The 27,851-nt window shown below is 41.0% G+C and overlaps 1 protein-coding gene and 2 long non-coding RNA genes across 5 annotated transcripts; 2 read left to right on the forward strand and 1 right to left on the reverse strand.

The window, feature by feature from the left end:
• Window positions 1–84: 84 nt before the first annotated feature.
• LOC143885807 (uncharacterized) lies at window positions 85–7,085 on the reverse strand. Of its 2 annotated transcripts, XR_013253640.1 has the most exons (5): window positions 6,223–7,066; window positions 1,408–1,463; window positions 1,170–1,306; window positions 508–560; window positions 85–411 (listed from the first exon to the last, which is right to left on the reverse strand). It is a non-coding gene; the product is annotated as an uncharacterized LOC143885807 (long non-coding RNA). The 2 variants fall into 2 exon arrangements; XR_013253638.1 differs by having other exon boundaries at window positions 508–1,306; window positions 6,223–7,085.
• On the forward strand, window positions 6,206–16,054 carry LOC143885808 (uncharacterized). 2 transcript variants are annotated; one of them, XR_013253641.1, is made up of 5 exons: window positions 6,206–6,837; window positions 6,943–6,998; window positions 7,105–7,670; window positions 14,536–14,629; window positions 14,743–16,054. It is a non-coding gene; the product is annotated as an uncharacterized LOC143885808 (long non-coding RNA). The 2 variants fall into 2 exon arrangements; XR_013253642.1 differs by lacking the exons at window positions 14,536–14,629; window positions 14,743–16,054 and having other exon boundaries at window positions 6,223–6,837; window positions 7,105–7,754.
• A 6,487-nt stretch (window positions 16,055–22,541) lies between these two features.
• On the forward strand, window positions 22,542–27,828 carry LOC143885766 (uncharacterized). The gene is made up of 2 exons (XM_077389834.1): window positions 22,542–23,424; window positions 27,770–27,828. The coding sequence occupies exons 1-2, from the start codon at window positions 22,542–22,544 to the stop codon at window positions 27,826–27,828; spliced, it is 942 nt and encodes a 313-aa protein (XP_077245949.1).
• Window positions 27,829–27,851: the final 23 nt, after the last annotated feature.

The raw sequence follows: 27,851 nt of genomic DNA on the forward strand, positions 1-27,851 counted from the left end.
AATACATCCACAGGTTGAAGATTTCTAGTTCTCTTTGCTGTCTATTTGATTCGGAGTTTTAACTAGAGATGCATTCCAAAACAAAATTACCAAATCGAACTTGTTTTTATTAATGCTATTAATGTAATTAGGAATGACTCAAACCCAAATGCAAATTCACTTTTAAACACATGGTTACAGATAAATTCTACTTCTATACTAAGGCAAAGAATCCATGAGTAACATGAGCACAAATTTTAGTATCCAAAACAACCGGTGTAGAGCTTTGGTTTATTTATTTAACTTGAATGTTTAGGAAACGGTGGCTGATGTTGAAGCCTGATCTTTAGGCTTGTCTTTTCCACTAGGTTGGTTTGGCCTGGGCTCATCATAGTCTCCTTTTGGAGATTCCACCCCTTCTTCATTTGTCACCTAAACAACAACAACAATGATGCAAGAGTTCAAGATTATGGCAAAAACTAAAACAGTTCCAAATTAAGAAAAATGATGAGAAATAGGAAAACCAACCTCAAGTATTTTGATTGGAGCCTTTTCGAATCTCATTTCCTTTCTCCCAAGTCCTACGTGGTATACGAAACAAGTTCAGTCAAAACGTAAAAAGAAAGGGAAATGTTATCAGCACAGCCATTTTTTATATTTGCACAAACTCAGCTGTCTTTTCTTCTTTAACTGCCTCGTGAAAGCTTTTTGGGAAATGTAATAACCTTTTGACAGACCTTTAAATACGAAAAGACAAGATGTTTTGTGACAATAACAAAATGGGAATTGCTAGCGTGTCCATCGCAAAAGGCTTTTCGCAGCTGGTGTGTTGCATCTCAGACAAGACACCTCGTGAATGGAGACAGCTTCACCTTAGCAAATCCCTAACGAAATATAAGATGTTTTGTGACAATCACAAAGTATGGTTGTGGTGATATCAGAGTTTTTGTGACAAGACAGCTTCAAAAAGTAATGTACGCGCCACAATGACAATCACAAAGTATGCAGTGGGCAGGGTATTATACCCCTAGTATCAATTGACATGTACCCATGCATTGAATTAATATGCAGATACTCCAGCCAAGCTTCAAAGCGAATTCTAAGCTAAACGATTACTTAACCCGATTAAAGTTTTTCCTTCACACATGGAACAAAAAAATATCATGAAAACAACACAAGGATTACATAACTGGTGCTTATTATCTTCAACTGCCACCCACGTCCTTGTGTATTGTTGTTCTTTTGATTGTTAATTGCCAATACGAGGATTCAGATTCATGTGCGGTGTATCGTAATCCATCAACAGTGTACTTTTCTTCCAATCCTCCTAAAAAACATCAAAAGAAAACAAGTGTTTAAAACCATGGCCTACAAAAAATGGCTTTAAAAATGATTAGAAATTGAAAGGAAAATGAAAGAAAACCCCACCATAGATTGATCGAGAGGAGTTACTCTACGAAATATCATCTCCTTGGACCCAAATCCTATAAAGAGAGAGAGGAAAAAAAAGTTGATGTGATGAAAATTAAAAATAAAGATGTAGGAAAATTGGAAACAACTACCTGGAGAGAAGTAGAGAGCCAAAACAATTGAAATTAGAACAAATGCGATAAGGTAAGATCGACCCATGAGATCTCTCTAGTTTTTAGTAAATGGGTTGTTTTCAGGTAGGAGAATCTAGCTGTGAATTTTGGCAAATGTTGGAAACAGAACCCAAGAACAACTGCTTTTGCCCTGGTACAAATAGCAAAACCAGCTTTAATTAATTCGGACAACTTCCGGATTTTTTGATGAAAATTATATATTATTTGACGTGTTGCTTCTATCACGATAAATAAATAAATATAAACTGACTCCTCTGGAGTCCCCTTCAAAAGGATCTGGCTTTTTTTTCTCTGTTCCCCCTGTATGTCTCTTTCTGAGTTTTGCTTTGCTTTTGTTGTATGGGTGCTTGTTCCCCACCTGTTGGCCTTTGAGCCCCCTTAGATTTTGTATTCTCCTCTTTCATTTATGATATCTGGTAGGGGTCTTGCCTAACCCCAGCTTACTTACCAAAAAAATAATAATAATAATAAATAATAAATAAATATAAAGTCTTGACGTGATATTTTACCAACTCCATTGACCTGATCTGGTCTTTTCCCTACATGGTACGATGTTTCTTCTCCACAACGCCCTACCCACTTTCTTCATAGAATACTTGTTTACTTATGGTAATGTTTGGATGCGCAGCATATATAGATTGGGAGAGTAGTGGACTAATTGTCTGCAATTACCTTGGAGAAAATAGTGGAAAAGTCAACAGGGAGAGAGGAGGCAAGCATTGGATTTGTCTGGAATTACCTTGGAGAATAGTGGTAGAATAGTAGAATAAGAAGTCAACAAGGAGGTGACGAGCATTGGATTTGCCTGGAATTACTTAGAAGAATAGTGGTAAGTAGTGTTTGGCTGCGCGGCATAGACTCAGAGAGCAGGGGAATAAGTATGGGGTGTCATGACTAAATAAACCTATTTTCGAGGTAAGAGATACTTAAATCATTGGTTTAGGGAGAAAAGCATATTAAGTAGGTAAAGATCAGGGATTAGAGATGAGTTTTGCCCTCGGTTGATGCCGATTTGCCACCTGGCAAATTGTTGGACTTGTTGGAATCATCGCTTTGTAAGGATTCCGGCAAATTCGTATTAACCAATCTCGATTGAGAGAGGAAATGATGAATAAATCGAAAATTTAAATCTTAGGATGTTGTCCTACTAAATTTTTCGTAAAATATACAAGTTCGGAGGAAAAATACACAAATATCAAAGAAACCATGCGGTCTGGGAATACCCCCAGAATCTTTGGTTTGGTGCACCGAAAGTCATGGTCGGTCGATCGAAACCAGTCGAAGGAAAATTTCCAGTTCCCTTTGGTCAGTCGACCGAAACCAGTAACCTCGTTGGGTTGCAATTCGGCCCTCCAACGCTGATTTTAGGGCGTGACCTCTCCCTAATTACTTGTTTAAGTGCACAAACTCTAACTAATGATTAATTATCACACCATGACAAGCTTAGAGACAGAGTAGTGAGGGAGACTTTGATCAACAAATTGGAAGTGACTTATCTCAACACCAATGTTTTCGATCCCATGTTGATTTGGAAATATTTATTTGTGCTTTGGTGATTATATTCATGAAATCATGTCTTGAAAAACTTATCATGTTTTAAAATATTGTATTTTCTAAAAAATGATCAAGCTTGTGTGCATGACTTTTGTTGTGGAAATATTTACTGGTTTCATTGCACTGTTGGTTCCTTGGAATTGGTTTTTTGCCTTTTGGTCATGATTTGATCATGCGTGTTATTAGGCTAGACATGTATTTGGGGCTTTTCCATCTAGAAGTGGATATGTGGCACTGGATCTAAAAAGGATGCACGTGGTACCTTTGGGATCGTTACCTGCCAGTTGGGGCTGTGGCATTAGCACGTGGTCACGTAGATCGATTGAATGCACAATCTTGGGAGTGTTCCCGACTTCCCGTGGTACCTTTGGTATCGCTACCTGCCAGTTGGGGCTGTGGCAATAGACGTGACCACACTAGACCGGTCAAACACCAGTCAGCGTGCGATGCTACCTCAAACCCCCATTCGGGGCGTGACAGTTTACTAGTATCAGAGCATTGTTTAAAGAACCTATAGACTAGTGGAACTAGCTGATTCATTAGAATTGAATTCGTAAATTGAGTGTTGGGTAGAAACTAGGAAAGGAGCACCTAGGATTGATACGACGGACTCTTGTGCGCCGGGGACCTTTGGTTATCGCATGATTTAGTTGTATCGTAAAGGAACCACATGTTGGACTCATGTGCACAGGGGACACCTAGTTCGACATGTGAGCGAGTTATGATGGTATAAAAGTACGGACAGTTATGAGCTCCGAGGATGTAGTGTAGTTTTGTTGTGTTACATATAGCATTGTAATTTTCTGGATCTGTGTTGTTTTACTTAATCTTACTAAATCTTATTGACAATGATGATAATAGGTAGATATGGCATGAAGAGGATACATGCATGTGTCAGATCTTGTTGAAAGCCCCAGGGCCGAGCAGACCCCACTCTAGAGAAAGCCAATTAGTGAGGAGCCTCATGATATTAGGGGTGGTGATCGCATGCCACATGTTCTTCCCGTTGCAGAGGGAGGGAACTCACCAGGAGCCTTAGCATGAGAGGCCAGGGTCTCCCACCTTGGGCCAGATGATGAGGATTCTCGTGGGGGTAGTTACCCATCATGAAGAGAAGATTCAGCCGAGGCAGGGTAATCGACTTTCAGAATTTCATAGGATGGCAGTGCCATTCGAGGGGACTAATGACCCCCTAGCAACAAATTCATGGTCGAGAGTATGGAGAAGACCTTCAGTTTCTTGGGATTCACAATTCTAGAAAAGCTGAATGATGTCATTTGCATGTTGCGAGGGGGAGAAGAAGACTAGTGGGAGAAAGAAACGAGGATTCATTGGAGAGAAAGAGAATGTACTCGAGAGGAGTTTAGGCAGGCATTTTACGATAAGTAGTTCCCTGCCAGCATTAAGATATTGAAGGAGAATGAATTCTTCAATTTGAAACAAGGCAGTAAATCTGTGTCAGAATACGAGGCCGAGTTCATTAGGTTGGGCAAGTTTTCCCAGATAGAGTTAATGTAGAAATACAGAGCGATAGCTCATCGATTCCTAGGAGGACTGAACCATTAGACAGGTGGTTAAGGACTTCCAAATTGGATCTTATGCCGAATTGGTCAGTAAAAGCCTTAGCTATAAAGCATAGCAAACTCAAGAATTCCACCAGAAATTTTTTTTAATGCTTTCAACTTATAGAGTTAAAACAAGCTCAGGCCCTGCCATCAGGGCAAAAAGAGATGGGGGGGGCAAAAGCCCTAATTAGCAGTGAGTGTTTCTTATGTCAGTTCTGGAAGCACAGGTCTCGAAGACTGTGGTGTCACGTACTATTCTTGTATCCTCTTCATTTGCACATGTTTTGTTTCATTTGGGAGCCACACACACTCATTTCTGTCATCTAGTTTTGTTGATAAACATGGATGGGCTTTTGAACCTACGAATGTCTGTGAAGACCAGCCTCCATAGATCGGCTTTTTGTGGACACATTTAGGGGTGGCAAAATTGGCCGAACCGATCCGGAACCGAGCCGAAACCGAACCGAAAATTCGGTTTCGGTTTGGTTTAACCAAACCGATTCAAATTTCGGTTTGGTTCGGTTTGGGTATCAAACCGAACCGAAACCGAATATTTGCAGTTATTATGAGTAAAGGGTGGCAAAATTGGCGGAACCGAACCGAAACCGAACCAAAAATTCAGTTTTGGTTCGGTTTTGGTTTGGTAAAACCAAACCGATTCAAATTTCGGTTTGGTTTGGTTTGGGGGTCAAACCGAACCGAAACCGAACCATTGCCACCCCTAGACACATTTAGTGCGGAGTTATAAATTCTTTTTGAAAATTCACCTAAACTCCTATTAATTTGAAATTTTTTAGAAATTAGGTTCGAAATCCTCATCAGATACGGATCTGATGATCTGAGATAGGAATAGGTATGACTCTGTTTTAAGGAAAATTGTCCAACCAGATATCTAAGTTTACATAAATCACATGAATGGAAGGTGTTAGGCACCATTCATACCTAGTAAATCCTGGTCTATGCTCTTATTTTAGAAATTCTACTATGGAATGTTGAAATCACACTTTTAAAATTGAAAATTTTGAAAAATCTTATTTTCTGGAAAGTTCGTACTATCGTTCATTTCAGATTTGATCGTACATTTTTTAAATCGTACGATAAAAAATCATATGATCTAAATTCCATTCGTACGTTCTGAATTGCTCAGAGAATTTGCTCAATTCTCTGTTTTTTTTCTGAGATCCGAGAGTTAATAGAGTTATTAGGGATTATTTGCACTAATCTACTACTGATTATCTACCGGATCTCTCCAGAATTTCAAATTTCAATGAATTCCATTGGGGATCCATGGGAATTATGGAATGATCTTCCACAATTCTCATGATTCAGCATTGTATCTCACTGGAATTTGAAATAAACTAAAGAAAAACTAGCCTGGAAAATCTAGTGCCAAACCTAAATCTAATTGGATTGGGGGAAGTCTTTGCAATTAGGGTATGAAACCCTAATTCCCTAGACTTCTCCATAATCTATAACCAAGCTAAGCTAATGAAAAGGAAACAAACTGAAATGTAAAATACCTGAATGAAGAAACTCATGCGAACTCCTGCAAATTCCGGCGATCCGACTGGCATCGCTCCATTCCCTCACACGATCTTTCCGATAATCTAACCAGAAAACTCATCGGATGAGGTCGGAAAAAACCTTAATGGCCAGATTCCGGTCGTCCCCCCGCTAGCTCCAAGTCTTATAAACTCTCAAATGAGGGAAAATTAGCCCTTATGAGAATTTTGAGCAAATAACTCTTCCCCCCGGACACACTGATTGAGAGCTAGGAAATGGGATGAAAATATCATTTCCATGTTAGAAGGGGAAGGCTTGTATCATTTCCCTAAATATTTCAAAGAATAAAAACATAGCTACGTGGGTCCCCATGGTCCTTAGTCAAGCTTCTATCATTTCCCTGTATATTTCAAGCCTCATCCTCACCTCTCAATTCTAAAAAACCTATTTAATCTGCTTATCTTAGCATTACACCAGAGTTTAACAGGTCTCAAGAAAAGTTGTTTTCTTCATAACCAGAAGTGATTTTTTGTTTCTACTCCTCACAGTTGCCGTTAAAGAAATTATGGGTCGATCTTACCTCCTCATACTACTACTAATTTCACTGGTTTTTGTTAACTGGTTCTCAGAAGGTAGTAGTACTCTTCTCGCTTAATTTCTATGCTTTATTTTTCTGTTTTTTTTTTTTTTTCCCATTGTTTTTCCATATTGAGGCTTGTAATCTCTTTGTTTTATAGGATCTGGGAGAAAGGAAATTATATATGGAAAAGATTATCCTTTCAATCTGCTTGAGGTGAATTTTATATATTTTTAACTATTTTTGTTGCGGAGGATATTTTAAGTTTCCTATGCTCCTTTCAATCTCTTAAAATCTTATTTTATTTTTGTTGGGTGTTTAGAAGAATATGAAGGAAGAGAGACTGATGATCGAAGCAATGGTAGATCCTGATTATGATCCTCCGGTGCGCCATGGGAACCTGAATCCATGTTGTGATTGATTAGTGTAAGGGATTTTTACAAAATACCACCTGTAATATGGTTGATTCTCAAAAATGTACGGTGAGTCTTTTGGATTATCAAAGGGTACTTGTATTTGTCTGCCAAATAGATGAAAATGCCGTTGCTAATATGTAAATCCGGAAGTAAACTAAAATATAAATCAAATTTGTGTTTGTTGGCCCAGGTTGAATTGGTCGATTGAGCAACATATTGAATTAAAACTTATGAAAGTGCTAGGGAGATTGTGATGCAGGTTGAATCTGATCGAAATGACGACCGAAATCCCTAGATCGATGATCGGAGTATCGAAGTCCTCCCGATCCACGATCAGACGGTTGAGATCGACGATGGTGTCGAGGAGATTGCTAACGGATTACCAGAAGACCGATCATCCGAAGATCATCAGGAGATCGAAGCGTCTCTCAGATCGTGGGTCCTCATCGATCTTGAGCAAAACTCTGAGCAGGTGGTATGCATGCAAAACAAAATAATTCCTGAGGCAGAGTTATGTTTCTTCTTTTTTTCAGTTCCAGAAGCACACTTTTAGCAATATTTTGGCCTTAAAACTTTATTGAAGAATAAGATGAACACAATAATAAGATGACCAAAATGCAGCCTTCACAAAACGCCAGCATCTTCCAAATACACATAGGATTGAATAAATTTTCAGCCTACTGAACTGTCTTTTTTCAAAAATGCTTCACTTGCATTTGTGAAATTAACAAGCACCACAAGAGCTTCAATCTCACGAACTTAAGCCTTTGGGATGAAATCAAATGGCGATGGTACTTTCAGCTTTCAAAAGACGCAAAACAAATATCATTACTTCAGCTTTGGCGAGGTTTTTACATTTTTACATGTCAAAACCGAAGGCAATTAACATCCTTGGTCAAGGTTGAAGTGAATCCCCATTAGTAACTCAGCCTCAAATACTCACTCTCTTGAAAGTGTTTTAACAAACAAACAATGGGTAGGCAGAATTTTATACTTCCATTCCAAACATATCATCAATGAAGTGAGAAACCAGATACAAGCATTTGACACTAAAATCCCTTGAATTAGAGTCCACAAAGACTAGCTATGGCTGAGCATAGTTGTGTGATTGAATTGCATGCATGGTTCCTTCAGTATTCAAGAGTCAAAGAGGGAAAAACTCAAGATACACTGACAATAAGGCTCTTCTAACTCTCATATCCATAATGATTTTTGAACCCATGCAAGCATAGAATCTGTTCAAGGTGTAAGAAATGGTCCTTACATCTTAGCTTTAATAGAAGATTCTCTTTGTTGACTGAGTGACTTTCCTTCAACACAAATTCGACACTTTTTTGGTCCTATAAAAGATAAACATTACAATGAGGCTCTAGGTCTTGAGAACAAGTTCACAAAGAACTCTCAGGTCCAGCTCTCTCATGAAACAGAGACCAAGGAATTGAGGTTTTTAGGCATTTATCAATCAGATTACGCAGCATTTTGTCATGGAAAGATCGAACTGAGGAAATAATTATAGTATAGAAACCTCTATTTAGAGGACCTCAACCGTAAGTCTGTATGCAAACAAGATTGTTCAATACAAGAAATGCTTTTCTTGGCTCAGATCAATGGCTTAAACTTTCCACAACCAATTTCAGGCAATTGTTCTAAGAATCCACATGAGCTCTCCGAATAGAATGTGATTAGAACGATCATTTGGATCAGCTCTAGAGATAAGAGAAATCTCTAATCCAGACCTGAACAATTTCAGCTCAAGATTTCTGTGGCTACTAATCATTTAGATCTGAGCCATGAGTTCTCTATTCGAATGTTTTCTCATACCACAAATTGAGTTCTGGATTGAATTCAAACATAAAAATTACCTAATCAAGAATAACGGAGTAAACTGGAGATGAAATCCTCCGTGAAATAACCTTCGACAACCGCATGCAATCAACTGTGGTGATAGTTCACGAACAGGAAATGGAAGGAATTCAACTTCTTTTCCTTGTTTTTTTAAAGGATTTCCAGTGACTTCATTAAAACTCTTACAAATTTCAGCAACAGCTCATAGACAAGAACAGTAATGCATCAATCATCTTCCTCCACTTCCACAATAAGCAAGTGTTGGAAAGTTGCCTTATTTCCCACCCACAGTAGGTGGCTTGGGTGGGAAGGCAAGAGGCAAAAAGAGAAACCCTCTTATTTGGATTTCTTGGAAACAACTAAAAAGAGGAAGTGGCTGTTTTTCTTTGGAGAGTGGAAAAATCAAGAGAGGGAAAGAGAGAAAAAGAAAAGGAGAAGTGAAGAGAGAGAGAGAGACAAAGGGAGAAGAAGAATAATAGAGGGTTTTCTATCTGGGTTTTCTTCTACGGGTATTCTCTTGGGTTTCTCTTAGGGTTTTCTCGCAGGTTTTCTCTTGGGTACGATCTTAAGTTTGAGAAGCAAGGAAAGGGTTGCGGGTTTGTGGGTTTGTGATTAATCCGTTGTAATCCTTGTATATTATTTTTCTCATAGTGGAAGATCGTGTTTCTTGCCCGTGGAGTAGGCTTTGCCGAACCACGTAAAATCTTAGTGTTCATCTTGTGGCTTGATTTGCTTGTTTATTTAACTTTTCCGTTATATTTGTACACGATCGTCGAGGCCAGGTAGAGTGATCGTGGGTGTTGTAGTTGGATTGCGGGTAGAGTGATTTTTGGGAGTAGAAAGATTGTCCAAGAAATATTCTCGTTCGAGGTGGAGCGCTACACCGTGAAGAGCGGAGTAATCTGAGATGGCGGTAAAATCAAGTTCTACTCAGTTCAACATCGACAGATTTGACAGAAAGGGAAGTTTCACCCTATGGCAGATGAGGGTGAAGGACATCCTAGTTCAACAAGGCTTGTCTAAGGCGTTGAAAGGAAAGGATGGGAAGCCAAAGAAGATGACAGATGCCGAGTGGGAAGACATTGAGTCGAAGGCGGTCAGCACGATTCAACTATGTCTGGCGGATAGCATTATGTTTAACGTTATGGAAGAAGAAGAAGCGCCTAAATTATGGGATAAGTTAGAAAAACTTTATATGCCAAAAAGCTTGGACAACCGGTTGTATCTGAAGCGGCAATTGTACGGGCTGAAGATGCAGGAAGGCGAGGATCTTCTGGAACACATTACGGTGTTCAACGGGCTTGTGGATCAGCTCCACAAGGTAGAAGAAAAGTTGAAGGAAGAAGACAAGGCCCTTTTGCTTCTTACTTCTCTTCCTGATTCGTATGACAACTTGATGACGACTTTATTGTATGGTAAGGATACAATAAAGTTTGAGAAAGTCACGGCATCACTGTTATCGAATGAGATGCGGAAGAAACCTGTTCTTAGTGTAAGTGAAGAACAAGGGGTAGTTGTTCATGGTAGGAATCAAAGAGAAAGGTCGTCTGACATGGGATCAAGAAAAGGCAGGTCAAGATCCAGGGTCGGCGGAAAGGGTGTGCAATGTTACCATTGCAAGGAATATGGCCACATTAAGCGGGATTGTCCAAAGCGAGCTGACTAGGTGGACAATGGTGCTACGAATGCTGTGGTGGCGAGAGAACAGTGCGAAGTGTTTGGAGACGTTCTCACAGTCTCCTCAGGTAACCACACTTCTCATGATGAGTGGATTCTAGATTCAGGTTGCTCTGTTCATATATGCTCCAGGAGGGAATATTTTGATACGTTCCAGGAGACAAGGGCTGGTGTAGTGTCCTTGGGTGGCGGGTCCACTTGTGACGTCACGGGAGTTGGGATGGTGAAGATCAAAATGTTTGTTGGAGTGGTTCGTACTTTCGGTGGTGTGGCGTATGTCCCAAAGCTACGGAAGAATCTAGTATCTCTTGGCCGGTTGGACTCCAGGGGTTGCAGGTTTTCAGCTGCAGGTGGAGCCATGAAAATCACACGCGGTTGTATGGTTCTGATGAAAGGAGAGAAGTGTGGTGGATTATATCGTCTGATTGGGGATACGGTGACTACTGTTTCTAATATCTCGATGGCTAGATGGAAACAGGGTAATGGCGTGCGCACGCATAGGGTCTCTTTCGCAGTTGGTGCAGAGACAGATTTCCAGGTTGCAGATGATGGTGAGAGGATGACAGTACCTGCGTTGGGGAGGATGGATCGAGATCCCTCTCCAAGGTTGACTAGGTGAGTCAACGGGTTGGCAGCTGCACATGTGCATTGGCCGTGTTGATCGAATCGGGAAGAGTCAGAACCAAGGTGATTCGAGGGTGTGTAGCTGGTACTTTAGAAGGCCAATGGTGGTTTGCGGTAATAGTGAACCGGTGGAGACATCAACAGAAAATCTTCAGGTGGTTGGGAAATAAGCCAAGGTGGAGATTATTGGAAAGTTGCCTTATTTTCCACCCACCATAGGTGGCTTGGGTGGGAAGGCAAGAGGCAAAGATAGAAACCCTCTTATTTGGATTTCTTGGAAACAACTAAAAAGAGGAAGTGGCTTTCTTCTTTGGAGAGTGGAAAAATCAAAACAGGGAAAGAGAAAAAAAGAAAAAGAGAAGTGAAGAGAGAGAGAGAGAGAGAGACAAAGGGAGAAGAAGAAGAATAGAGGATTTTCTATCTGGGTTTTCTTCTACGGGTATTCTCTTGGGTTTCTCTTGGGGTTTTCTCTCGGGTTTTCTCTTGGGTACGATCTTAGGTTTGAGAAGCAAGGAAAGGGTTACGGGTTTGTGGGTTTGTGATTAATCCATTGTAATCCTTGTATATTATTTTTTCTCATAGTGGAGGATCGTGTTTCTCGCCCGTGGAGTAGGCTTTGCCGAATCATGTAAAATCTTAGTGTTCATTTTGTGGCTTGATTTGCTTGTTTATTTTACTTTTTCGTTATATTTGTGCACGATCGAATCGGATTGCCCGGCGGATTTTCTCAACAGGAAGAATTAGGGAATTCCTCTGTATTGCTCTTATACAGTTATACCAATTGATGTAATTGGATCTGGAAGTGTTCTTCGTCGATCTTGGAGATCGGGTAGATTTAAAAAAAAAATCCTCTTTTTTAATTTTTTTTTTTTTTTGTAGAAAAAGATAAATCTTGATCTACGCCATGTGAGAGGGGACACATGAGCTCGATCAAGAGTGGAATCGTCGGATGATTAGATCTGCACCACGAGCTAGGGGACGCAAGTGCTTGATCAATCGCCGAATCGAATGATGACATTCTTGCATTCAACAAGAAAGTGATACATGGAAGATATGGAATAAAGATTAGAACACTAATATCTAAATCCCATAATCCTAAGAGAAATACGAAAGATATATAGAAGAGCCAATCTCTATCTCAAATTTCTCTCCAAAGAGAATCTCTCCAAAAATTTCAATTCCCAAATCTTATATTCCAAAAACTTTTACAAATGAGAGGGAAGGACGTTATATAGGCAACCCCTAATACAATATAAAACTCATGAACTACCCATAATGACACAAAATGACCATTAAGGATAATTACAACAAGTAAAATGACTAAACAAGACATCACATGGACAAACAAAGACACACACTAAGAACCACACAAGACTGATGTGTTTAATGGGATGCTCCTGCATCACTAGGCTACTAGCAAAAAGGGCTATAGCCAAATGGCTGGTATTAACTATGTGGAAACGCTTCTCCTATAGCCGTGCCACAGTCCATTAGTTTATTGCCAAAAGAAGCGCACTAGGATTACAAGATCTGGCAGATCAACATCAAAATTGCCTTCTTGAATGTAAACATTCAGGAAGATATATGTGGTCCAGCCTGAGGGGTTTGAGGCTGCCAAAAAGGGTAATCGAAAGTGTGCAAGTTGTTGAAATCTATGGATTGAAGCATGTGTCCCACAGTTGGAACCTCGTTTTGGTGAGACAGTCAAATAGTTTGGCTTCTCATAAAATATGGAGGAGGCTTGAGTTTACAAGAAGGTTAGTGAGAGTGTTGTGACATTCTTAGTGTTGTACGTGGATAACATCCCAATCATTGGGAATGACATAGAGATATTGTCCTATATAGGGATATGGATTTCTATTCTAGAGCCTTAAAGTGTTTAGGGACCGGAAACAGAATATTAGGGCTATACAAGAAGAGTTGGACGAGATACTAGCTAAATTATGACAAATTCCTAGAAGGGCTTAATTCCATTTCGTCATGGAATCAAGCTTTCCAAGATGATGTTCTTTGAGACGTCTGAGGATAAGCAAAGGATTGACATCACATGCATATGTTGTGCGTAGTCTAATGTGTACCAGGCTGGACGTATGTCACTTCTTCTGTGTAGCATATACTAGTCTAACCCAAGTTTTGAGCATTGGATTGTGGCAAAGCATATTTTCTAGTGTCTCAAGAGGACTAAGTATTATTTCTTGGTCCATGGTGGGGATGATAAGTTAATCTCTGGATATACCGATGCGAATATTAGTCTTACATTCATAATGTGAAAGAGTTTCATGTTCCATTTAGCTAACTGGTTGGAGAAGTTACAAGCAAGACGCCACAGCGGACCCCACGACTAAGGCAGAGTATACCGCTGCATAAGATATAGCGAGAGAGGCAGTAGGCTACGGGAGTTCTGGGATGGACTCGAGGTTGTTCCCTATATTGATAGGCCCATTATGTTCTTGTTACAACAAGGGGCAATTGCTTAAGCAAAGGAACCAAGATCTCACCCGATGTGAGAGCACATCCTTCAGCAGTATCTAGTGACACGTGAGATCATCAACAGAGGTGATGCATATCCATACATGAAATTGTTTCGGCGGATAACATGGTGGATCCCATGACCAAGTCCCTTGCGCAGACAATGTTTAAGAAACACTTAAAGGGAAAGGGTCATAAATACCTGCATGACTGTTTTGAGAGCAAGTGGGAGATTGTTAGACTATATGCCTTAAATCCAATACATTGGTTGTATTGAAACTAATTTATTAATAAAAGATTTATTTCATGACATCTATTGGGTGTTTACATTTGAATGTGTGTAATGTGCTTGCTCTTTGATACATATTTGTCACTTGGGGCAAACTAGGAATACCATGCCCATGGAATTATAGATCCTAAGGGGCGGGTGATATGATATTCCAGCTCTTTGAAGACCTTAAAAGTTCATAATTGTAGTTGAGATTGGACATATCTTCCTGTACACAATCAGCATCAACCAGAATCTCCGCTCTTCTTTATTTGTTTGATAAAAAGTGAGGGTTTCTGAATTTATGTTTTAAGACCAACATTTCTGATTCGGCTTTGCTTGAATAACCTATTTTAGCCTTTTTTTTTTTTTTTTGGCATTCTTAGATCCAACTATGTTAAAATATATTACTTGCTAAGCGTTTATCTCACCCATGCCATTTCTTTTTTTTCAGATCATGAGTCGTAGTTCCGCGTGGGCATGGAGAGGCGTTCAGCTAGTCTAGCTTTGGGAGATTAGCTCACTTGGAAACTTAATTAATTTATGTTGTGAGTATTTGTTGGATTTAAACAATTTGAAAAAGATGGTGAGAATTCAATTTTAAGTTTATGTGGGGTTTGGGCATTGAATTTGATGGTCAATTATTCATATCTTGAAACAGAAGTTGCTCTGATTCATATTGAAATCTTCTATGGAGGATTGGAAAGGTTGTTTGTGATATTTGAAAGCCTTGCATCCCTACGAGGTCTACCTTGTAGGTGAATTGATGCCTGTCACACCTTCGAGCCAATGGCGTGACATAAACGGTCCGAGGTGAATGAAGGCCTTCGAGGGACCAAGATCGTCTGAGATGCAAGAAAACATATATCCGACCTAAACAGACCGAGGTAAATACAGATCTCATATCCGTGGTGCATGAACAAAGTACATGACTGCATGAATCTCAAATCCGGATTCATAAAGCTGAAGGATATACCATCGTCCGAGCTACACAAATCGAGGTGGAATAAAATCCAAGGCCGAGATAGAAGAAAAATCTTAGTTCAATCTCAGAAAACAGAGGTAATTTACCCGAAGATTGGCCTAGATCTACCGATGTGAATGATCCGAGTGCCAACCTGAACCAGCCAAACACCTCCAAAGACCGATCTAGTTCAGCCAACCCCCTCCAGTCAGGAACTTGGAGACCGACCTAAGACGAGGTGAAAGCCTAGCCCAGGTTTAACAGTCAAAACTAGAAGGATTGAGGTTACCAAGGCCAATCCTTGACACAAATTACCAACCTACTGACAAGGACTTGGGAGAATACGCTTCACCAACTTTCATATCCCAGCGAACCGACCTGATGAAACTTAGGTTGAAGATATATTTCCATAGCCCGGATCAACCCAAGGAAGTAGAGGGTATAATATGGTGGGGAAAATTTTGGCATCCAGTTGGAGCCTGACACATGGCAATAGGAAACAAAAGGGATTAAGAGGGTAAAAGGGTGACATTGCCTCTCTACCGGAAGCCCTAGAAACCCTAATACTCACAATCGCCATAATAATGGATGAACTCCGGGAAACTCGCCCAATCAGGCAAGCCTACAGAAAAGTCGACCATCATTTATTGCCTAGGACTCTGCTCTATCAAAGTGGGACAAACTTCGACGTAAGCAATCAAGATCTCACAATCTCTCTTTCAATTCATTGGGCCCTCAGAGAGCTCAGCTCATACTGTTGCGGCGATTGACTTAGCCATGGGAGTCACCCGTAGAGACCAACTCCGGCTCTCTTTCCGACGCTCTTCTATGTACGCATATCGCAACTTATCTCAACTCAGCAAGGTTCACTTTCCGAGAGCCTAGTCCAGATATCAGTAACAACATGTATTATATTCCGGCGTGTTTATTTTCTTCATTGCTTTTGTTGTTTAATATGGATTTGCATCCATACTATTACATAAATTTAGTTTTTTTAACTGAATATGGCTTACAGATTGACCCTAATTCAGTTCATGTTATGCCACTAATCAATATACATCCACAGGTTGAAGATTTCTAATTCTCTTTGCCTGACGGATTTGATTCGGAGTTTTATCTAGAGTGCATTCCACAGCAACATTACCAAATCTAACTTGTTTTTATTAATGCTATCAACCATTATTTAAAGAAGAATGTAATTAGGAATGACTCAAACCCAAATGCAAATTCACTTTTAAACACATGGTTACAGATAAATTCTACTTCTATACTAAAGCCAAAAGATGTTTCCCCAATCAAGCCTAATTGGTGTGTTGTGTCCACTTGCTGAGTTCGTAAGCAAAGCAAAGAATCCATGAGTAACATAAGCACAAATTTTAATATCCAAAACAACCGGTATAGAGCTTTGGTTTATTTATTTAACTTGAATGTTTAGGAGGAGGTAGCTGATGTTTAGGGCTGATCTTTAGGCTTTTCTTTTCCACTAGGTTGGTTTGGCCGGGGTTCATCATAGTCTCCTTTTAGAGATTCCAGCATTAATCCCCCTTCTTCATTTCTCACCTAAAAAACAACATTGATGCAAGAGTTCAAGATCATGGCAAAAACTAAAACAGTTCAAAATTAAGAAAAATATGACAAATAGGAAAACCAACCTCAAGTATTTTGATTGGAGCTCCTTTTTCAGTTCTCATTTCCTTTCTCCCAAACCCTACGTGGTATACGAAACAAGTTCAATCAAAAAGTAAAAGGAAAGGGAAATGTTATTAGGACCAAGGTTTAAAATTTCGGTTTCGGTACCGGTTTCGGACCTTGAAATTTCGAAATTTCGGTCGAAATCTGGTATAAAAAAAAACAATATTTTATTCATTATTAAATTTCGGTAATTTCAGTAGAAATTTCGGTGAAATATTAAATTAATATTTAAAAAAACAGATTTTTTGTGTCAAATTTAGGAAAAACCGAAATTCCAAAATTTCGGCCAAAATAAATGACCATTTCGGTTTTGTGTGGTTTCGGTGTCGGTCTCCGGTCGAAATTTAAAACCATGATCAGGACAACCATATTTGATATTTGCACAAACTTAGCTCTCTTTTCTTCTTTAATTGCCTCCTGAAAGCTTTTTGGGAAATGTAATAACCTTTTGACAGCCCTTTAAATACTAAAAGACAAGATGTTTTGAGACAGTAACAAAAAATGGTTGTGCTGATATCAGAGTTTTTATAGTCTAGTATTTTTCAAAAAGTATTGTACGGGCCACACAACAGAATGATCCAAACCATCCATTTGATGGGCCGCAATGTAAATAGCTTGTGTCAAAAACTCATATCCATAGAATGATTCTAACCTTCCAATCTATAGGGGAACTCTATAGATTGGAGGGCTACCTATGGAGATGATTTTTTTAGCACAACCTATATACGTTTTGGCCCATGAAATGGACAGTTTGGATCCTATGGTGTAAGCCATATAGTACTTTTTAAAAAATACTGGATTATACTGGCTTACACTGTATAAAAAGGGAAATGATTTCGGCTCTCCAATGTTTTGATAAACATGCACTCCCATGTTTGCCATGTAGTGTTTAAAGGGCTTTAAGAGCTTTTTGAGTATCCTAATATTCCTCTGACAGCTCTTTAAATACTACATGACAAACATAGGAGCACATGTTTTAAAAAAACAAACATTGGAGAGCTGAAATCATTTCTGCTAATATCATTTCCCAAAAGAAAACATAAATATGAAAAAAGAAAAGAATACCTTGAGAGAAGCAGAGTGCCACAACAAATGAAACTATGAGAAGCAAGATAAAGTACGATCTGCCCATGATATCTTCCGTGCTTTTAGTTTTTATCAATTGGGTTCTCAAATTTATGAATCAAGCTTGGTTTTAATAGTTCTGGTACTTGAAAGTGATTTTTACCAATGGAGTAAATAGCAAAACATAACTCAAAACATAACTGATATTTTCATTAACGGTGGGTTTATATAACCATAAAGACATGTGAATCACACAGTTTGATTTCTATGTTTGACCCCTTCTTATTATTTTAGTCTGTCCTTTCCCATTAATAGTGTACAATATTATCTTTGTTTGTGACTCCTAATCAAGGTTTAAAATTTTGGTTTCGGTAACCGTTTCGGACCCCACCAAAAAACGAAATTTCGGATTTCTGAAATTTGGGACCCAAATTCCGAAATTTTGGCCGAAATTGTGTAACATTTTTTTTTTTAATAAATAATGTCATTAAACCGAAATTTCAGACTGAAATTACTGAAATTTCGGCCCGAACTTTGGTAAAGGGCGAAAAATGGAATTTCGGAAATTTTCGATTTCGGTCTCCACCGGTATCCAAAATTTCGGATTTCGGTCGAAATTTTAAACCATGCTCCCAATTTAGGGAGGTGAGAGACTGGGAATGTCCTTGTGAAAGAGGCTGTAAATTTCAAAACAAGTGATCTTGAATATCAATTAATATCTCCCCATTCCTGGTCTCCCCCGGAGAATAGTACTCATTCCTGTCAGTGTAGGCACTTTTTCTTATCAATTGATTTGAACAATTGAACATGGGCATCCATTAAGGTCAAATCTCACAAGTCGTACTGTCGTAGGTTCATCTGTAGCTTGGTTGGGAATCTAATTCACGGTCAGCAGTTCACATTTGTTTCTTTTAAATTTTGACAAAGGACTATGAGTCCAAAACTGATTCTTGTGATAAAATCTGAGAAGATTTCTATTGATCTTGGATTCTTGGATGATTTACAGAGAATATAACTATGGAAATATATTATTCTAATCAAATCTAGTTGCCTAGGTAACTTCATCTAACAAACTTGCCTGATTCAGGAAATGTTTTGGCTCAATATCAAGCATGAGTGTCTTATGTTGTAAAGGTTTAATGATTTCCATTGCGTATGAGTTTCCATGGAAATGTTTTGGCTCTTTAGGTCGGTGATTTGATCATGCGTGCCGTTAGAGTACTAGCTACGTATTCGGGTTTTCCCATCTGTGGGTTTTCCCATCTGCCTGTGGCACTAGCACGTGGTCACATAGATCAGTAGAATGCGCCTTTGTGGGAATACACATGGTACTTATGGTATCATTACCTGCGAGTGAGGTCGTGGCACTGGCCTTGACCACGTTAGACCGATCACTGTTACCTGTCAGTGGGGTTGTGGCACTGACCGTGGGTTCAGGCTGTTGGGAAAATTGACTTATTTCCCATGGTGGTTGCTTGGGTAGGAAGGCAAAGGCAAAAATAGATATTTCTATTTTTAGCTTTTGGGGAAAGCTAAACTATAAAAAGAGAAGTGTTGTTCTCTTGGGTTGCGGCGAAACAAGACGTATTTGGTGTGTTTGCTGCCAAAGGAGAGAGAAGAAAAAGAGAGAGAAAGGGAGAAGAGGTTTTTTATCTCAGGGTTTTCTCTTTCGTTTTTTTTCGGGTTTATCTCTCGCGTTATCTCTTGTGTACGATCTTGGGTTTGAGAAGCAAGGAAAAGGTTGCGGGTTTGTGGGTTTGCGATTAATCCATTGTTATCCTTGTATATTGTTTTTCTCATAGTGGAAGATCGTGTTTCTCGCCTGTGGAATAGACTTGACCGAACCAAGTAAAATCTTGGTGTTCATTAACAGTGGGTTTATATAACCATAAAGACGTGTGAATCACACAGTTTGATTTCTATGTTTGACCCCTTTTTATTATTTTAGTCTGTCCTTTCCCATTAATAGCGTACAATATTATCTTTGTTTGTGACTCCCAATTTAGGGAGGTGAGTGACTGGGAATGTCCTTTTGAAAGAGGCCCTAAATTTCAAAACAAATGATCTTGAATATCAATTAATTTCTCCCCATTCCTGGTTTCCCCCGGAGAATAGTATTCATTCCTGTCAGTGTAGGCACTTTTTTTTAGCAATTGATTTGAACATGGGCATCCATTAAGGTCAAATCTCACAAGTCGTAGGTTCATCTGTGGCTTGGTTGGGAATCCAGTTCACGGTCAGCAGTTCACATTTGTTTGTTTTAAATTTTGACAAAGGACTATGAGTCCAAAACTGATTCTTGTGACAAAATCTGAGAAGATTTCTATTGACCTTGGATTCTTGGATGATTTACAGAGAATATAACTACGGAAATATATTATTCTAATCAAATCTAGTTGCCTAGGTAACTTCATCTAACAAACTTGCCTGATTCACCTCCAAGAAGATCCAATGGTGAGATCTTAACCCAATGCGATGGTGAGATATCACATAGTCTAACATGCCCCCTCAAACATGCCCCCTCAAACGTATGTGGTTTGAAAAATCGATATAAGTTTGCTTACAAAGAAAATTTCCTAATTTGATATACGTACATTAGTCCGATATCTGCTGAAGATGATTATCCCATGTTGTTGAAGAATGTGTCACAAGAAAGATGAGCCGCGAAATAGGCTTTCGAACCTCAACGAATGATTGCCTCAATAGATTGAACAGAACTCAAGCCTCGATGGGTGAGTCATCATGGGTCATCTTTGGAATACCAATCCTTATAAGAGTAGGTGTCACGAGGTTGTTTTGCTCCTACTCAATGGTAATCCATGATGGCCTAGGTCCTCCCAACTTAGTCACCCAACCAAACCTCCGAGGCTCTCTCAAGAAAAGGATAAAGCACACAAGCAAACGAGGAACACCAATTTTTAACGCGGTTCGGACAAACAATGCCTACCTCCTCGAGCAATCTCTATTGCTTTTTCTTTTTACAGATCTCCCACTCTAGGCCCAAACCTTTATAAGGAACCTCTCTCTCAAAGAACACACCCGATCCCCCTATCTTGGTGCATGGGGCGTTTTCCAACATATAGACCAGTTTTGGCAACCACCCCAAGGCCATTGGCCCATTTACAAACTGCCAAGAAGCCCATTGGCCACAATTAAAACTGCTCGTACGGCCATTTACACATGTGCATCAATTATTTACAGCCCACAACCTCCCATGTGGAGAAACCTTGATGTGCATTACTCCCGTGGCCAAATGCCTAGCTATCACGCCCATAACTACACCAAACTCCCAGCAATAGCCTTGTACTGTTGTTTGCCATGCCCATGGATTGTTTGCATGCCCGCTAGCCCATTGACTTGGCGCCAGTTACACTAACTCCCGCTGGAATGCTTGTGGGCCATGGCCCAATTGGCCCATTGTGCCCTGTGCGATTGGTCAATTTCGCCCACGTCTAGCCCATTGTTGCCCGCAAGTGTTAGCGCTTGGCGCCAATGCCATTGAATATTGTGCACTGCCGCTCCTGCCAATGCCCGGTCCACCAATATTGTGCCTTGTCCGCCAGTTCACTAGGCCATGCCTAGCCCACGGCATTGTTGCTGCCTTGCACACTTGTGATATGCCACCAAGGTCTTTCCCATGCCTCTTTACCAAGGTCTGCAACGTCACAAGAGTAGGTGTATCCTTATCTCTCGTGATGACCTTTTCTTCATTCAGTGCCGGGTGGGGCAAAGGAAGGTGATCATTGATTATAGTGGTTTGGGAGGTATGAAGCATTTATTCTCTGGTGAAGTTAGGGAGTGGTCCTTTCGCTCGCTCGTCAGGGTATCGCTTGGAAGTTTCTCCCATCTTTGTCCACTGAGATGGTGTAGCAAGGCGGATTTTCAGCTCCTGCCTTGTGCCTCAGAACTCTCTTATGTCCCTCCACGGAATGATTCGGGCTTGGTTTCTTCTCAACAGGTGCTTGAATTGATGGTGGATCATATCATGCACATTAGTTCTCATCTGGGTCTAATATTTCCGGGTCCCGTTGAGGAATATAGGTCTAGCATAAAGGCGGCAGAACTACGGGAGGTCGCTGGAGTGTCATCTTCAGCCTCCCTATCCGAAGTAAACCTGAAACGCACGGAGCGCGAATTGGTGAGACTTCAATCGGATATCAATTATGATTCTGGATCGCATAGCAAAGGTCTCACATCCTAGAAAAAAGGAAGAAAGTCTGGTATCAGGGCGGGGAGGAATTCATCGGAATACAGTTGTTAATGAAGATTTTATCCTGGAATATAAACGGCTTGGGCTCTCGGGAGAAAAGAATTCAAATCAAAGCATTAGTTAAACATCGGCGCCCTGAGGTTGTTTGTCTTCAGGAAACAAAGATGGAGCAAATCCGTAACATAGATATGAGAAGCATGGGGTTCAATACTGACTGGAATTTTGCTTTCTTAGCATCCAAAGGGGCTTCAGGGGGCATCTTGGTGGCTTGGGATTCAGTCTTGTGGGACAGCACGGATGTTTGGCGTGGAGTTTTCTCTCTCTCCGTTGCTTTCCGAAAATGCAATGATAATTCAGTCTGGTTCTTCTCAGGCGTCTATGGTCCTTTGTCATCCTCTGAGAAGTGTCTTTTTTGGGAAGAATTAAATCAGACGCGACGCCTATGTTCCGCTCCTTAGTGTATCGGGGGGATTTCAATGAAGTTCTAGGATCAAGAGATCGCCTTGGGGGACAGCGAGTCACTGCGGGCATGAGATCTTTCGCTGATTTCATCGCAATCAACGAGCTCGCAGATTTACCTTTGGGTGACTCCTCTTTCACCTGGGCCAGAGGTTCGAACCGAAGTCGGCTTGATCGATTTCTTCTCTCGGGTGACTGGTTGGCAATTCTTTCTGAAGTCTATCAGCAGGCTTTACCCCATTCAGTTTCCGACCATTGCCCTCTCCTTTTGTCTCCTAAAATGGAGTTCTGGGGTCCGCCCCCCTTCAGATTTGAAATAGCTTGGCTGGAAAATCCTCAAATGGAGGCTCTCTTAGTCCGATGGTGGTCTGAAAGCGTATTTGAAGGTCCAGGGGACGTAGTTATAGGCAAAAAATTACGCTTCATTAAGGGGAAATTAAAAGAGTGGGATAAGGAACAGAAAGAAGTGGACCAAGGCAGGAAGAGGATTCTTGAGGACAGATTGATGGAGATAAATACATTGGCAGAGAGTGGTTTGGCCTCGGCGGAGGATTATGAGCAACAAGGAAGATTAATTCAAGAGCATAAAGAGTTGTTGATGCTTAAAGAAATCTCTTGGCGCCAAAGATCTCGAGTCAAGTGGTTGTTGGAGGGAGATAAAAACACAGCCTTCTTCCATGCCATGGCTAGTGCTCGCAGAAGAAGGAACAGAATTGAATCCTTAGAAGTGGAGGGGGAGATTGTATCTGACAAGGAGCGAATTATTGAAGAAATTATTGAATTCTACAGATCTTTATACTCAGCTGATGGGATGTTACGCCCAATTCCTCAAGACATTTGTTTTGATAGCTTAAGCCTGGAAGCCTCAGCCGGATTGGAAATCCCTTTCTCTGAGGTGGAAATCCGATCAGCCCTATTTTCTCTGGCAAAAGATAAAGCCCCTGGACCCGATGGTTTTTGTTTGGCTTTCTTTCAAACTTGCTGGGAAACAGTAAAATCGGACATTCTTCGATTCTTCATAGAATTTTTTGAGGGAGCCATCCTTGACAAAGGGACAGGTGCAACTTTTCTCGTCCTCATTCCAAAAATTGAAGGAGCAACAAAAAACTCGGATTTTCGCCCGATTAGCTTGGTGGGCAGCCTTTACAAAGTCCTCGCAAAGGTTCTGGCGGATCGTATCAAAGTGGTTCTTCCTTCCATTATATCGGTCTGTCAAAGTGCCTTTATAAGCAACCGGCAAATTCTTGATTGTTCTTTAACAGCCAATGAAGCCATTGACTATTATCGGAGGAAGGGGGAAGGCGGCATTCTATGCAAGCTTGACATGGAGAAGGCATATGACCGAGTGGATTGGGCAGCATTAGATTTTCTCATGGGTCGTATGGGCTTTGGGGGTCGGTGGAGAGGGTGGATCCGGAACTGCTTATCGTCCGCCTGGTTTTCTGTCCTCATCAACGGATCAGCAAAAGGATTCTTCAAATCTTCTAGAGGATTGCGGCAGGGCGATCCTCTCTCTCCTTTTCTTTTCCTGATTGTTGCCGAATCACTGTGCAGACTGCTGAAAAAAGGAAGTGAGTTGGGGCTATATCAAGGGTTCCTTATTGGTGAGAGTAAGGTGGAAGTATCGCTTCTTCAGTTTGCGGATGACACTCTTCTGTTCTGTTCTCCGGTCATATCCCAGATTCTCAACCTTAAAGCAATGCTTCGTTGTTATGAGATGGTTTCGGGTCAAAGATCTAATTTCGCAAAATCTCGGTTGTTCGCGATCAATGTTTCTGAGAGAGATGCATCCTTTTTCGCCGGAATTATGGGGTGTGGTTTAGATGTCTTTCCAGCAACCTATCTGGGTCTTCCTCTTGGTGTGGGTCGACCGAAACACAACCTATGGGCTCCTATTATTCAAAGGATTGAGCGACGTTTGGCTACCTGGAAGCGCCGGTTGGTTTCCAAAGGAGGTAGATTAGTGCTTATAAAGGCCATTCTATCCAATATGCCGATATATTTTCTATCTCTTTTTCAATGTCCCGCCTCGGTTGCTAAACGCATCGAACAAATTCAGAGACGCTTCCTGTGGGGCGGATCAGGGTCTTCCAAGGGGGTCTCCCTGATTAAATGGAGTATGGTCTGCTTGCCTACTAAAAATGGAGGTTTGGGTATCAGGAGGGTTCAGAGTTTTAACCAGGCCCTTATGGGCAAGTGGCTGTGGAGATTTGGCGAAGAACAATCCTCTTTGTGGGTCCGGGTCATTGGAAGTAAGTATGGTTCAGATCATGGGCATTGGGACTCTGTTGATAATTTTAAACTCAAAGGTCTCACGGTTTGGAGGGACATCTTGAAGTTGAAGTCGTTATTTGCTCCTGGCGTCCGATTCAGAGTATATAGGGGGGATCGGGTTCGGTTCTGGCAGGATTCTTGGTGTTCGGATGATCCTCTTCAAGTGATGTTTCCTGACTTATTCATCGTTTCATCTCAGAAAGAGGCCTGGGTATCGGAATGTTTTGCAAGGGACATGGGAAGGTGGATTGGTCTCCTAAGTTTCGCAGAGACTTCTTTGTTAGGGAGTTAAGCTCTTACAGCGCCCTCCTCTCCTTATTGGATTCTTGCTTCATCAAGTCTTCGGGCGTAGATCGTCGGATTTGGATTTGGAATCCTTCGGGGATATTTTCAGTCAAATCTTTTTATAACCATCTGATCCCTTCTTTAGTGGAGCACGTGTCCTCCTCGGTTTGGAGACAATCTTGCTCTCCGAGAGTTGCTTTCTTTGGGTGGTCGGTTAGCTGGGGCCGCATTCAAAATATGGATTTTTTGAGGAAGCGAGGAATGTGGTTGGTAGATCACTGTCCTCTATGTTTATCCGCTGGGGAATCCATTGACCACCTTTTCATACACTGTAAGGTTGCTCGTCATATTTGGGGTCTTATTTTTTCTCGTTTTGGAATCAGTTGGGTCCCCTCCAACTCTATGGCTGAATTCATTCAGAGTTGGGCCTGGACTCCTTGGAAAAGGAAAGGCAGAACGCTGTGGAAGATGTGTCTCCTGGCCTCATGGTGGTTCTTGTGGAAAGAGAGGAATGCTCGTATCTTTGAAGGGAAGGCTAGATCTCCCTATTGGATTTATATTCAGTTGATAGCTGCGGTCATATCCTGGGCTCGAAGCCTTCCTCTGTTTCGTTTTGTTTCAGCTTTCGACCTCTGGGAAGGATGGTCAATCATATGCTTGGAATCGGCTACCAAAGTGAAAATCATCCCCTCCTGGATTCCTCCTCCTCCGGGGTCCCTGAAACTTAACTTTGACGGATCGTCTATCGGCAATCCAGGAATGGCAGGAGTAGGGGGGTTATGTAGAAACCACAAAGGGGAAGTCCTCTGGGCCTACTCGGGGCCTATCGGAGTGGCAGACTCAAACGAGGCAGAGGTCCGAGCCGTTCATAGCGGGCTTCTCTCGATGCCTCGTCTGGAGTGCGACAACATTATCGTCGAAGGGGATTCCTTAAATGTTATTCGCTGGCTTTCGGGTAACGCTTCTCCCCCTTGGCGATTTTTGCCTCTCTTAGAGGAAATTGAGGACAGAGCTAAGGGCTCCTCAATAGTTTTTCGCCATGTCAGGAGATCAGCCAATGCGGAAGCAGACACCCTTGCCAAGAAAGGAGTCTTTCGGGCCGCGTTTGAGTGCTTTGACTATCTACCTCCTTGAATTATTGCACTGCTATCTTTGTATTATCTTTGTTCCTTCAGGACCACCTCGGTTCTGTTTTTACATATATATATATATATATATATATATATATATATATATATTCTGTTGCCCTTTTCAAAAAAAAAGAATGCGCCTTTGTGGGAATACACATGGTACTTATGGTATCATTACCTTCTAGTGAGGTCATGGCACTGGCCATGACCACGTTAGACCGATCACTGCTACCTGTCAGTGGGGTTGTGGCACTGACCGTGTATTCAGGCTGTTGGGAAAGTTGCCTTATTTTCTACCCACGGTAGTTGCTTGGGTGGGAAGGCAAAGGCAAAAATAGAGATTTCTATTTTTAGCTTTTGGGGAAAGCTAAACTATAAAAAGAGAAGTGTTGTTCTCTTGGGTTGTGGCGAAACAAGACGTCTTTGGTGTGTTTGCTGCCTAAGGAGAGAGAAGAAAAAGAGAGAGAAAGAGAGAAGAGGCTTTTCATCTCTGGGTTTTCTCTTTGGTTCTTTTTCGGGTTTATCTCTCGCGTTATCTCTTGTGTACGATCTTGGGTTTGAGAAGCAAGGAAAGGGTTGCAGGTTTGTGGGTTTACGATTAATCCATTGTAATCCTTGTATATTGTTTTTCTCATAGTGGAAGATCGTGTTTCTCGCCCGTGGAGTAGGCTTGGCAGAACCACGTAAAATCTTAGTGTTCTTCTTGTGGCTTGTTTATTTATTTTACTTTTCCGTTTAACTTTTGCACGATGGATCAGATTGCACGGCAGATTTTCTCAACAAGTGGTATCAAAGCTCAGGTGGAGCGATCGTTGAGGCCAGGTGGAGTGATCGTGGGTGTTGTGGTTGGATCGGGGTTAGAGAGATTTTTTAGAGTAGAAAGATTGTCCAAGAAAGATTCTCATTCGAGGTGGAGCGCTACACCCTGAAGAGTGGGGTAATCTGAGATGGCGGTAAAATCAAGTTCTACTCAGTTCAACATTGACGGATTTGACGAAAAGAGCAATTTCTCCCTATGGCAGATGAGGGTGAAGGACATCCTAGTTCAACAGGGCTTGGCTAAGGCGTTGAAGAGAAATGATGGCAAGCATGAAAGGATGACGATACCTACGTTGGGGAGGATGGATCGAGATCCCTCTCCAAGGTTGACTAAGTGAGTCAACGGGTTGGCAGCTACACATGTGCATTGGCCATGTTGATCAAATCGGGAGGAGTCATAACCAAGGTGATTCGAAGGTGTGTACCTGGTACTTCTGAAGGCCAATGGTGGTTTGCTACGATAGCGGACCAGTGGCAACATCAACGGAAAATCTTCAGGTGGCTGGAAAATAAGCCAAGGTGGAGATTGTTGGGAAAGTTGCCTTATTTCCACCCACAGTGGTTGCTTGGGTGGGAAGGCAAAGGCAAAAATAGAGATTTCTATTTTTAGCTTTTGGGGAAAACTAAACTATAAAAAGAGAAGTGTTGTTCTCTTGGGTTGCGGCGAAGCAAGACGTCTTTGGTGTGTCAGCTGCCAAAGGAGAGAGAAAGGGAGATGAGGTTTTTCATCTCGAGGTTTTCTCTTGGGTTCTTTTTCGTGTTTATCTCTCTCATTATCTCTTGTGTACAGTCTTGGGTTTAAGAAGCAAGGAAAGGGTTGTTTGTGGGTTTGCGATTAATCCATTGTAATCCTTGTATATTGTTTTTCTCAT

Source organism: Tasmannia lanceolata, unplaced genomic scaffold, assembly GCF_043159265.1.
Source record: "Tasmannia lanceolata isolate RefF3 unplaced genomic scaffold, GAP_Taslan_0.1 ptg000009l, whole genome shotgun sequence".
Taxonomy (NCBI): Eukaryota; Viridiplantae; Streptophyta; class Magnoliopsida; order Canellales; family Winteraceae; genus Tasmannia; species Tasmannia lanceolata.